We start from the raw sequence: 12,574 nt of genomic DNA, 5'->3' as shown, positions 1-12,574 counted from the left end.
GATTGGCTGGGAGCGCCGTCAGTCACCCGGAAGCGGCGCACCCATCGGGCGCAAACCAGGCGGGTTTCGACGCAAATTCGTTGCAGACAAATTCAGTTCCGTTTTGCACCTCAGCTTGAACGCGCTCACGGAGTCACGGAGGGTTTCTGGGAGAGAACAGCAGCGGCGGCCATGGAGAGGAGCATCAACACCTTGACTCTGCTGTCTCTGGGTGAGTTTACCTGCTGGAGGGTTTCCTCAGCGAGCTGCCACACCTGTTCACGCGCCTCCAGGTGTCCGGACAGCAGGCCCGACCACCTGTCGAGGCTCAGGCCTGGCTGCTCTCTGTGGAGAGCTCACCTCGTGGGTTTTTGTTGTAAAATCAATTAATAAAGTAAAATGATTTAAGCAAACTCTATTTTACAAAATGATGAGATCTTGAAATCAGCAATTTGTTTAATATTCTCCAACCTACTGCAGGGTTGAGGTCTAGAAGTAAAATATTATACAACAGGAAGAGGCATGAGACTTGTTTGAAGATGAAATACTTGGAACAACAACAACAACAACAACAGCAGCAGAGCTTCACCTCGTGATTGTTGTAGGCTGGAAATGTTCACCAAGCTCCTAAAACTACTGAATCTAAAAGATTCACTTTACTGGCTCTGCTTGTCTCTGCCTAAGCAAAGCAGGTGTGTGTGTGTGTGTGTGTGTGTGTGTGTGTGTGTGTGTGTGTGTAGAGGGAGGGAAGAGAAGTTGTTTGTGCAGATCTCAGGTGCAGAATAATTTACAGTGAAGGCCTCTCTGAAATCATACTTCTGAGATTATACCTCTGAGATTATATCTCTGAGATTATACCTCTAAGATTATATCTCTGAGATTATACCTCTGAGATCATACCTCGTGGTGTCCAGTTCCTTCTCTAAATGGATAAGAGACTCACGTGTCAGACAATCTGAATTCATATGAATTCTGCCTTTGTGTCAACATCATGGTCTATCTGGAAATATGAATGGTGTCTAATTGTGTAATTTCACTTCTGAAAGAGGAAACGACCCAGACGCCACTTTTCCATGTGTCAAGTGTTTCCTTCAGACAGGAGCACGCAGGTCTCTACCAGTGTTTATGTCTTGAATTACCAGGAAACGTGAGATATTAACATAACTGTTATTTATAGACATGAACTGCCTGTTGGGCCTCATCACAGGGCAGGATGACGATGATGATGATGGAGATGATGATGATGATGATGATGATGATGATGATGATGGTGATGATGGTGAGTCTCTTCTCTGTGTCAGTGCTGTCGGGTGTCGGCGGCGTCACCGTGAGCATCCCAGAGAAGTTGTACGAGTACGCCAGAGGAGACAACATCACTCTGCCCTGCTCCTTCAAGCCCAAAGCCAACTTCAAACCGCAGCTCGTCATCATCTCGTGGTCGGGCGAGCTGCAGGGCGTCGACACTGAGGTCAGACACAGCGGTGTGTGTGTGTGTGTGTGTGTGTGTGTGTGTGTGTGTGTGTGTGTGTGTGTGTGTGTGTGTGTGAGCGGTGTTTCCTGCTGTGTGTGATGTTCCTCTTCCTCTCGCAGCCCATAATCCTGACTCACTACTCTACTGGAACCACTGACATCAAGTCTCAGTATGAAGGCCGGGTGTCGCTGGACGTGGACGTCGCCAAGGGGAAGGCCGACCTGAAGCTCTCCTCCATCACCAAAATGGACAACAAGGAGTTCGAGTGTCGCGTCCAGATCCCGGGCGACGACGAGGGAACGCCGTCGGACACGACGCGCCTGGTGGTGCTCGGTAACGTCTCCTTCGAGTTCTCACGAGTCCTTCACGGCGGCGTTCAAATGTTCTCATGTGAAGTTGCTGCTCCTGGCAATCAGTTGCAAAGAAGGACTGCGACGCAGGAGCAGATCACGAAAACCTGTTGTACCTGTAGAGAGGCCGCTGGGCGCCACGGGACCCGCCGCTTTACGCTCCCTCGCTTCCTCGCTCCTCACTTCCTCGCGCCTCACTTCCTCACTCCTCGCTTGAACCGGAAGTGGCTCTGCGTCGCCATATTGACGGCTGTCCCAAAGCTTTTATTCTGCTTTGAGGAGAGAGGAGAGAGGAGTGAGGAGTGAGGAGTGAGGAGTGAGGAGTGAGGAGTGAGGAGAGAGGAGTGAGGAGTGAGGAGTGAGGAGTGAGGAGTGAGGAGAAAGGAGAGAGATGGAGTGAGGAGAGAGGAGAGAGGAGAGAGGAGTGAGGAGTGAGGAGTGAGGAGAGAGATGGAGTGAGGAGAGAGGAGAGAGGAGAGAGGAGTGAGGAGTGAGGAGTGAGGAGTGAGGAGAGAGGAGAGAGGAGTGAGGAGTGAGGAGTGAGGAGCCACCAACGTGAGCTTCCAGGAAGTGTTTTAACGTGGGACACGCCCCCTCACTGTCCACCTGTCATGTGATTGGACGCTGCAGCTGACGGACACATCGCTGGAGTTTCATTCCAGAGTTGATCACAGATTAAACTCAAGTTCTGTATTAGATTGTTTTCATAGTCACATCTGGTTAAAATATGTTGATTATACTCTGAACAACAAAAAGACCTCAAACTACTTTCTTCATTCATAAAAAGATTTGATCCGTTTCCCTCAATAACTTTTGTTATGCATGTTTTATAAATCAAACACTTTGTGCTACATCTAATGAAGAGAAACCATAATCATATTGTAGGTTATTTTATAATGAGGCCACAATCAGAAAAACATACGCATGTAAATTCTGAATAAAGACTCATTCTGCTGGTGGAGAAGAATCCTGTGACGACACTGAACTGTTTAAGACTCAAAGCAGTGACAGGAAGCGTCTCCGCTCTGTGTTTATTAACACAGTTTAAAACCAACATTGTTATCAATATTTAAGTTTTGCTTCACGTGACACTTCAGAGAAAATGAAGTCTCATGTCTCTTAAAACATGTTTCCTTGCGTCCTCTCTCCTCGCTTGGTTTCCTCGCGTCTCTCTGTGCATTCCTGGTGGGAGGGACTAAGCAAGGAAAGGACACAAGGGAGGGAAACGAGGATGCTTAGTGAGTTGGGATGCATCCTCTGAGGCTGCTGTGATCGCAGGATGCTCTCTACTGCCCCCTGTGGTTCTATCCTGTAACACCGACGTGCTACAACGAAATATTTATGTCCATACTAGAAAAGATATTTTGTGTCTTGTATTCTTTATTCGCATTTCCTTTTCAACATTTACATCAAATCAGACGTGTTTTATTGTCATTTTAATGTCCAAATCCCTCCTGTTGTATTGCCCTCAGTGGCTCCGTCTACACCCATCTGTGAGATCCAGGGAGAAGCCGAGTACGGCAGGAACATCAACCTGACCTGTCTGTCCAAGGAAGGCATGCCGACCCCCGTCTACTCCTGGAAGAGTCAGGATGTCAGGAACATGCCTCGCGTGGCCGACCCCAGAACCACCGACAGTAAGTTTCTGTTTCTGTGAGGACTGTCGGTCCTGGAAATGTGAGTCGGGTTCCAGCACGTAGAGGATTACTTCCCTCGCTGCCTCCTGGATTCAAACAAACATTTCCCAACTCTTAAAGTTGGTTATGAGCTCCATGTCTCCTCGTGGTGGAGCGGCACGTGGTGCAACACAGTTTAAAGATGCTCATCGCCTCGATGTGCGAGATGTGTTGTCAGCCAGCGAGGCAGAAACTAATGTTCCTGTTCAGCTGAACTCAGGTGAAGCATTCAAAGTGTCAGTAACTCTGGTACACAGCACTGAGTGTGGATTTCCCTGGACAGCACTGTAGAATGTGGAGCCTATAAACAATGAAACCCTGATGTGTGACTTTGTCTTTCAGAGGGAGGCATCCTGTCTCTCTACAACATCTCCAAAGATACATCAGGATACTACATCTGCACCTCGTCCAACAAGATCCGCTCCGCGAGCTGCAACATCACCCTCTCAGTTATGCCACGTGAGATGAAGCTTTTCACGTCCCGATAAATACATAATCACAACAATGCATGCTAATGTCCATCACCGCTAACTCCCTCTTCATCGTCCTGCAGCTTCCATGAACATCGGCTCCACGGCAGGAATCATCGGTGGAGTCGTTGCCGCGTTGATCGTCCTCGGCATCGTCGTCTATTGCTGCTGCTGCCGGAAGAAGAAGAAGGAGCAGGAGGAGTACGCCATGGGGTAACGTTAAAGAAGCATTCACTCTGCCCCACGGAGACGATGCCGTGATGACAGCATCACGCTGGGTGAAGGGATGAGACGAGCAGGCCCTTCACCCAGCAGAGAAGATCGATTGTCCACCAAGACGCTGACTGTTAGAAGCAAAATGTTTATTTCATCCAGAACTTTGTATTCACACGTCAAAGAGAGGCGCATGTAGATCAGAAGTGTAACATAATTGTTTGGGTGTTTAAGAGGAAGCATCCAGAGGCCTATTCATGCTCAAAGCTAAAAACACCACACATGAACACGTTTGCACCTTGTTTCCATCTGAAATGAGTTGTTAGCCAATGTTTTACCTCTGATCTTCTGATCCGGCCACTGAGATTTGATTCATCTCACTATCAAAAGCTTTCCACTGCAGATTCTGGAAGATTCCTTCGAGCCTTCATGAACTAATCTGTGGAAGCTTTGCTTCAGGTAACGCTGCCGAGGAAAAGCTTCTCACTCGTCACCCGACTGCTCTTGTGTTCGCTCTCCAGAGTTCCTGAGGAGGAGTACAGCGACAAACAGCCGGTTAGAAACGGTGAGAGTCGCCTCCCCGACGGACAGGAGGACGACCGGGCCGCTGAGGACTCCAGTGTGAGGCGCCCGGCTGAGAGCGCTCACCGCCCCGATGGACGCAGCGAGCGCGACTACGACGACCGCCGCAGCGACTACGACGACCGCCGCAGCGACTACGCCGACCGCCGCAGCGACTACGACGACCGCAGAAGCGACTACGCCGACCGCCGCAGCGACTACGACGACCGCAGAAGCGACTACGACGACCGCAGGAGCGACTACGACGACCGCAGGAGCGACTACACCGACCGCCGCGAATACGACGACCGCCGCGAGAAGTACAGTGACCGCAATGAGCGCTACGACGACCGCCGCAACGATGACGACCGCTACGACGAGCCCTATGAGGACCGCGACCAGAGACCGCCTGTGCCGGCCAATAAGCCGCCGTCGAAGGACTTTCCCGTCTAAAGCCGCCAGCTTGTATCGACCGCCATCTTGTTTCTTCTCCATTGACTTCACTCCAATGGCGGCCAGTTCCTCCCACTCAAGGTGTGCCGCGTCTTTGTTGTGACTTAATTGGCTCAAACACCACAACTACAACATTTTTATGAGGCAAGCTTTGTGTGGGAGGATTAGTTGAGGAAGGGCCCGGAGCCAAAATGGTGGCCACTAAGCCATGTGATCCGTTTCCTACAGGGAGGGCTCTGCACTCACAGATCCCCAAAGAAATGTGTGGCTTTGTAATACAAAGATTATGTGATATTTTAGCTTTAAACTCAACATGTTGTCACTGTTAAATAAGTTGGGTTCTGTCTGTCTGAAGGCTTCTGGGTGTAACTGGTGGTGGATTACTTTTTTAAATTTAATTTGACCTCCATAAAGGAAAGGGTTTTTTGTTTTGTATGATTATTTGCGCTTCGTGGGATTCATCATGTTTATTTGAGTTTATTTCTGTCTGACCGATTTTAATGTCCTCTTTATTTCATGCTTTCAGTGTGTTTTCACCATGAAATATAAACAGGAACATGTGTTTGTGTGGATGAACCGTCACCGCTGCTCTCCCTCTCTAACACCTTACAAACCAAAATAACAATCTGTAAGTGCTTAACGTTTGAACAAATATGGGATACAACCATCTTTTATCCATGTTTCTGTCCAATATGTTTTTATGTTGAATTTGAGATTCCTGTTATACTGGATTTAATTATGAGAATGTACAACACAAATGCGATTATTCTGTCTCAGCAATGTTAGTTTTATTGTAGGATTTGTTATGAAAAATGGTGCGGTGTATTCCATTTATGAAATGTCCTTTTAAAAATAAAGCTAGAGGAAAATGAACATCTTCTTGCAGCTGTGTGACTCCTGAACACAAGATGGCGACCTCACACCTCCAGACTAACACGTATAATACTGAGATGTCTTGTGATCACTTTAAATTCTACTACACTTGCGGTGAAAACATGTTTTGAGTAGCAGGAGCAAAACCAGACCTTTATTAATGAACGTCATTGTCTTCAACTTTTACGTCACTAATTGTTGAGTATAAACATGTCTTCCTCCATCATTGTGTGGAATGAGCGCCTCCCCGCCCTGTTGCGTCAAGTTACACAACTAAGCAACTACTACCGGATGTGAGGTCATGTAGCCTTCAAAATAAAATGATAATACGTTGAAAAAAACAACTGCCTCATTTCAAGCCAGCCAGCTGATCTGCGCGTTATTTGTAGAATTACTTTCTAACATGTTACTGTACTCTTGCTCCAAAGGATCTGATCGATCATGTTTAACCTCGTATCTGCGTGATATTACACGTTGATTCCAACATTGTATATATGTGTACTTGTACTTCTGAGCCCAACTTGTTCATCACAAAACGTCAAAGGTAAATCATAACTTGCTGTACAAAGTGACATTTATTATTTCAGCCATTGGCAGTTTTTACATATCCAGTATAACAAATGAACTATTTACAGTTTCTACAGATCAGTATAAGAACACAACTATTTACAATCATACGATCACAAAACAGACTCAACCACGAGGTGAACTGTTGTTTTGTGGCCTTGTAGCCAAAGACATGTCCATCTGCTGAGAGACATGCAACACTCTTAACATGTGACGTCACCAACTGTATGTTATTCTGTAAAGCGCTGCCGGAAGCAGTGAGCTTTATTGTGACAGGCTTGACGCTGGTCCTGCTCCCGCAGCCGCGTCCCGTTATCTGCACTTTCATGACCGAGCGTGAGTTTGAAACGTCGTCCCGGGACGAGCCGGGAGAGAAGAGAAGACCATCCCAGACCTTCACCACATCCACCTGAGGACTCTGGACATGTCTTCACTTCCGGCGTGGTGGCTCTGCGTCGTGTGTTCAGCAGGTAAGAAGAGCCGCGAGCAGGTTGTTCACGAGAGGGACGTTTCCACCGAGAGCGGCCAAGAAGTCTGAGTGAGCGACACGAACAGCGGCCAACGTCTCATGTTAGTTACGCGTTAGTTACGCGTTAGTTACGCGTTAGTTACGCGTTAGTTACACGTTAGTTACGCGTTAGTTACACGTTAGTTACACGTTGCAGCCACACGCCCGTTATTCTACATGAGCACGCGCATAACTGTGTTATTGAGCAAAAGCTGTAATGTTTGAACCGGAAAGTGTTAAAGTGTGTTAGTCCAGCCGCACGTTGTGTGTGAACGATCCGAAGCTCTAGATGTCTGAAGCTCTGAGGTCTGAAGCTCTGGATGTCTGAAGCTCTGAGGTCTGAAGCTCTGGATGTCTGAAGCTCTGAGGTCTGAAGCTCTGGATGTCTGAAGCTCTGAGGTCTGAAGCTCTGGATGTCTGAAGCTCTGGATGTCTGAAGCTCTGAGGTCTGAAGCTCTGAGGTCTGAAGCTCTAGATGTCTGAAGCTCTGAGGTCTGAAGCTCTGAGGTCTAAAGCTCTGGATGTCTGAAGCTCTAAGGTCTGAAGCTCTGGATGTCTGAAGCTCTGAGGTCTGAAGCTCTAGATGTCTGAAGCTCTGGATGTCTGAAGCTCTGGATGTCTGAAGCTCTGAGGTCTGAAGCTCTGAGGTCTGAAGCTCTAGATGTCTGAAGCTCTGAGGTCTGAAGCTCTGGATGTCTGAAGCTCTGGATGTCTGAAGCTCTGGATGTCTGAAGCTCTGAGGTCTGAAGCTCTAGATGTCTGAAGCTCTGAGGTCTGAAGCTCTGAGGTCTGAAGCTCTGGATGTCTGAAGCTCTGAGGTCTGAAGCTCTGAGGTCTGAAGCTCTAGATGTCTGAAGCTCTGAGGTCTGAAGCTCTGAGGTCTAAAGCTCTGGATGTCTGAAGCTCTAAGGTCTGAAGCTCTGGATGTCTGAAGCTCTGAGGTCTAAAGCTCTAGATGTCTGAAGCTCTGGATGTCTGAAGCTCTGGATGTCTCAAGCTCTGAGGTCTGAAGCTCTGAGGTCTGAAGCTCTAGATGTCTGAAGCTCTGAGGTCTGAAGCTCTGGATGTCTGAAGCTCTGGATGTCTGAAGCTCTGAGGTCTGAAGCCCTGAGGTCTGAAGCCCTGGATGTCTGAAGCTCTGAGGTCTGAAGCTCTGAGGTGTGAAGCTCTAGATGTCTGAAGCTCTGAGGTCTGAAGCTCTAGCTGTCTGAATCTCTGGATGTCTGAAGCTCTGAGGTCTGAAGCTCTGGGATAACTTGTGATGGAGCTCATTAGACCTCTCGAGCACATGGGAGGCTGCTCCTTCATTTAGTTTAACACCTTCAATACATGTTGGAGACATGTTGGAGACATGTTAGAGACATGTTGGGCTCATGTTGGAGTCATGTTAGAGACATGTTGGGGACATGTTGGGGTCATGTTGAAGACATGTTGGAGTCATGTTGGAGACATGTTGGGGTCATGTTGGAGTCATGTTAGAGACATGTTGGGGACATGTTGGAGACATGTTGGGGACATGTTGGAGTCATGTTAGAGACATGTTGGGGACATGTTGGAGACATGTTGGAGACATGTTGGGGTCATGTTGGAGACATGTTGGAGACATGTTGGGGTCATGTTGGAGACATGTTGGAGACATGTTGGGGTCATGTTGGAGACATGTTGGAGACATGTTGGGGTCATGTTGGGGAGCAGTTAGGTAATAAGTTATTAAGTATGAGTTATCCTCACCACGCAAATGCAGACAAACTGATACTTTAATGACTTGTGTCTGAAACATCTTCATCAAAACCACACCCATATCCAATATTACAACAGTAACTATTTGGGCTCCTCCTCTTCCTTCTCCTCCTCCTCCTCCTCTTTGTCCTCCTCCTCCTCTTCATTTTCTGCTCTGGAGGTTTCTTCCTGTGAAAACTAATAAAGCCAGATCGCTCTTCATCCCCTGAAGACCAACCTGCTGCTTTTTTGTTCCAGTTCTCAGAAGTCAGAAATGTTTTCCTCGAGGAATTCATGTTTTATCCAGTTAGATTCGTCTGAGTCTGTTTGCTTCTTTTTCTCCTCCATGATCCCTCCAGCCCAACTGTTACTGTGAGACACAGCAGCTTCAGGGACAAACACACACTGACAGAATAACACCATTCACTGGTAAGAAAAGTGAAAGCTAACAAAACTAACGAGGCGTGAACCAAAGCATCAAAAGGATCAAGAAGCTTTCAGCATCGCAGCGAAAACTGAGCTCAGCTGAACCAGCAAGTTGTTGTTGACTCACTTTCTGACAGTGTGTGTGTGTGTGTGTGTGTGTGTGTGTGTGTGTGTGTGTGTGTGTGTGTGTGTGTGTGTGTGTGTTGTTGCAGCTCCTGGTCATGTGACCCAGAGTCAGATCCCACTGAGCAGAAGCAGCTCAAACTGTCTCTTCTTTTCTTTACACTTCAATGATTCATGTCCAGCAGTTCCAGCGTTCCTCCTCCTCCTCCTGTGGGAGGAGGAGGGGATGCGCTCCATGATGCAATGACCACGGCAGCGTGTGATTGGTCACATATTTTAAAGATAGCAGGTTGAGGTGTCTCCTGGACTCAGCGTCTGAATCACTGTGCTTCTGTCTGCTGCAGCAGTCTGTTAACCCTTCATTACACCTGTGCAGGTAGCACTTAGAGCTGCTCACAGTCTGCAGCAGTCTGTCTGCAGCTTCATGGACTTTAATTATGGGATGGACATCCAGTGATGTACTGTATGTGTGTTCAGGTCTGAATCATGAGTCTCATTTTAAACGGAAATAGAATGAAATGAATTCTCACTTCTGTGGTCTCTCCTCCTCCTCCTCCCTCTCCTCCGCCTCCCTCTCCTCCTCTTCCTCCTCCTCCTCCTCCTCCTCCTCCTCCTCCTCCTGCTCCTCCCTCCGCCTCCCTCTCCTCCTCTTCCTCCTCCTCTTCCTCCTCCTCCTCCTCCTCCTCATCTTCCTTCCTCTCCTCCTCCTCCTCCCTCTCCTCCTCTTCCTCCTCTTCCTCCTCTTCCTCCTTCCACAGGTGTGCTCCCTCCCCGCTGCTCCGGGGTCAATGTGTTCGTGAGAGATGAGAAGAAGTTCACGGTGCTGTTCCAGTCCGTGGTTCTGCCGTGTCAGTACAGCAGCGTCTCCACCCAGACGCCCGTGGTCCAGTGGGTCTACAAGTCCTACTGCCGGGACCGCACGCGCGATGCCTTCAGCTTCCACGACGGCCTGAGCGGAGGCCCGGGAGGCGGCGGGCTGACGGCCGGAGCCAGAGGAGCCGGCGCCGCCTACGACGCCGGGCTGACGGCAGGCTACCTGGACTGCGCCGACAGCAGCCGCACGGTCCGAACTGTGGCCTCCATGTCCGGTTCCTCCATCACTCTGTCGGAGTACTACAAGAGCAGAGACATCTCCATCACCAACAGTGAGACTGCTGCAGCTCTGGTTCTGTCCTCTGGTTCTCTGGTTCTGTCCTCTGGTTCTGTCCTCTGGTTTTCAGGTTCTGTCCTCTGGTTCTCTGGTTCTGTCCTCTGGTTCTGTTCTCTGGTTCTCTGGTTCTGTCCTCTGGTTCTCTGGTTCTGTCCTCTGGTTCTGTCCTCTGGTTCTCTGGTTCTGTCCTCTGGTTCTCTGGTTCTGTCCTCTGGTTCTGTCCTCTGTTTCTCTGGTTCTGTCCTCTGGTTCTCTGGTTCTGTCCTCTGGTTCTGTTCTCTGGTTCTCTGGTTCTGTCCTCTGGTTCTCTGGTTCTGTCCTCTGGTTCTGTCCTCTGGTTCTCTGGTTCTCTGGTTCTGTCCTCTGGTTCTCTGGTTCTGTCCTCTGGTTCTCTGGTTCTGTCCTCTGGTTCTCCGGTTCTGTCCTCTGGTTCTGTCCTCTGGTTCTCTGGTTCTCCGGTTCTGTCCTCTGGTTCTGTCCTCTGGTTCTCTGTTTCTCTGGTTCTGTCCTCTGTGGCTCGAGGCAGCGAGTTATTTCTTTAAAGGCTGAACGTTTGGCTCTGCAGCGCTTGAAGCGCTCGAGCTGCAGTTTGTTGTGGTTCAACAGAGTTATTGTGTTGTGATGCAGCGTGTTGTAACACAACACAGATAACAACAGCAGAGACACAAGACGTTACAAACAGACTCAGTTGCGCTTTAAAAAACAAAAGCAAAAGCATTTTCTGAGTTCTGGTTTTAAGTATTTATTCTTTTTTTAATAAATACAGAAATAGAGATTAAAAGTAAGAACCTGAGCCGCAGCTCTTTCACAGCAACAGCATCATTATGTCGTCTTCGTGTGGCAGTCAAACCATCGTTTAGCGTTGATGACGTGACGTGTTGACACAAAAACACTCAAACGAGACCTCTCATGATAATAAACACAACATTTCACCAGTTTACAAACCGCTCAACAACAGGAATGCATGCTGTGCCTCACACTGCCCTCAGTGCTACACTGCCTTAGTGCTACACCCCCTCAGTGCTACACTGCCTCACTGTCTCACCATCATGCTGTAAGAATCATCAAAGGGACACTGCTGTGTGTGTGTGTGTGTGTGTGTGTGTGTGTGTGTGTGTGTGCTTCTTCTTGCACACAGAGAGCTCTCCTTGTCTGCAGGTCTTTATGGAGCTCTTACTCTCTTAAAGCATCGTTCTTCTCTTCAGCAGCCAGGAACAAAGAGACGTCTTCATGCTGCTCTCTCCTTCATGCTGCCCTCTCCTTCATGCTGCTCTCTCCTTCATGCTGCCCTCTCCTTCATGCTGCTCCTTCATGCTGCTCTCTCCTTCATGCTGCCCTCTCCTTCATACTGCCCTCTCCTTCATGCTGCTCTCTCCTTCATGCTGCCCTCTCCTTCATGCTGCCCTCTCCTTCATGCTGCCCTCTCCTTCATGCTGCTCCTTCATGCTGCTCTCTCCTTCATGCTGCCCTCTCCTTCATACTGCCCTCTCCTTCATGCTGCCCTCTCCTTCATGCTGCTCCTTCATGCTGCTCTCTCCTTCATGCTGCCCTCTCCTTCATACTGCCCTCTCCTTCATGCTGCTCTCTCCTTCATGCTGCCCTCTCCTTCATGCTGCCCTCTCCTTCATGCTGCCCTCTCCTTCATGCTGCCCTCTCCTTCATGCTGCTCCTTCATGCTGCCCTCTCCTTCATGCTGCTCTCTCCTTCATGCTGCCCTCTCCTTCATGCTGCCCTGTCCTTCATGCTGCTCTCTCCTTCATGCTGCCCTCTCCTTCATGCTGCCCTCTCCTTCATGCTGCCCTCTCCTTCATGCTGCTCTCTCTCCTTCATGCTGCTCCTTCATGCTGCCCTCTTTCCTGGCTGACAGGAAAAGGAAGTGCCTCACACGCTGCTTCCTGTCTGCTGCGTTCACAGGTCTGACCCTGGACAATAGAGCCAGCTGCCGTGTTGTGGACTATAGCTACACGCTTTGTGGCTTGTGCAGTGACTTGACATAGCCTTTCTTTTTGGAAATGACCTTCCATAATCAGAAAAC

At 48.9% G+C, this 12,574-nt stretch overlaps 2 protein-coding genes across 4 annotated transcripts in view; both read left to right on the top strand.

Annotated features, from left to right (window-relative positions):
- Window positions 1–93: 93 nt before the first annotated feature.
- On the top strand, window positions 94–5,993 carry LOC137801951 (cell surface A33 antigen-like). The gene is made up of 7 exons (XM_068599414.1): window positions 94–211; window positions 1,281–1,447; window positions 1,570–1,783; window positions 3,273–3,437; window positions 3,819–3,935; window positions 4,030–4,159; window positions 4,681–5,993. Exons 1-7 carry the CDS (start codon window positions 172–174, stop codon window positions 5,171–5,173), a joined length of 1,326 nt encoding a protein of 441 aa, XP_068455515.1. The 5' UTR covers window positions 94–171; the 3' UTR covers window positions 5,174–5,993.
- Window positions 5,994–6,876: 883 nt separating this feature from the next.
- The window catches only part of LOC137801950 (immunoglobulin-like domain-containing receptor 2), a 16,691-nt gene continuing 10,993 nt past the window's right edge, over window positions 6,877–12,574 (top strand). For all 3 annotated transcript variants that reach the window (XM_068599411.1, XM_068599412.1, XM_068599410.1), the window contains exons 1-2: window positions 6,877–7,083; window positions 10,148–10,534. In XM_068599411.1, the coding sequence (XP_068455512.1) occupies window positions 7,038–7,083; window positions 10,148–10,534 (433 nt within the window). In that variant the 5' untranslated portion in view covers window positions 6,877–7,037. The remainder of the gene's footprint in view (window positions 7,084–10,147; window positions 10,535–12,574) is intronic.

This window comes from Clinocottus analis, unplaced genomic scaffold (assembly GCF_023055335.1).
Source record: "Clinocottus analis isolate CAN_PGR_092001 unplaced genomic scaffold, fCliAna1.0.p SCAF_47, whole genome shotgun sequence".
Classification (NCBI taxonomy): Eukaryota; Metazoa; Chordata; class Actinopteri; order Perciformes; family Cottidae; genus Clinocottus; species Clinocottus analis.
This window is presented reverse-complemented; position numbering and strand designations above follow the sequence as displayed.

Excerpts from the sequence above, each read along its gene's own strand:
- LOC137801951 (XM_068599414.1), top strand. The coding sequence starts at position 172 with ATGGAGAGGAGCATCAACACCTTGACTCTGCTGTCTCTGG. Across the intron at positions 3,438-3,818 it reads CGACCCCAGAACCACCGACA|AGGGAGGCATCCTGTCTCTC; the intron begins GTAAGTTTCTGT and ends TTTGTCTTTCAG. Across the intron at positions 3,936-4,029 it reads CACCCTCTCAGTTATGCCAC|CTTCCATGAACATCGGCTCC; the intron begins GTGAGATGAAGC and ends ATCGTCCTGCAG.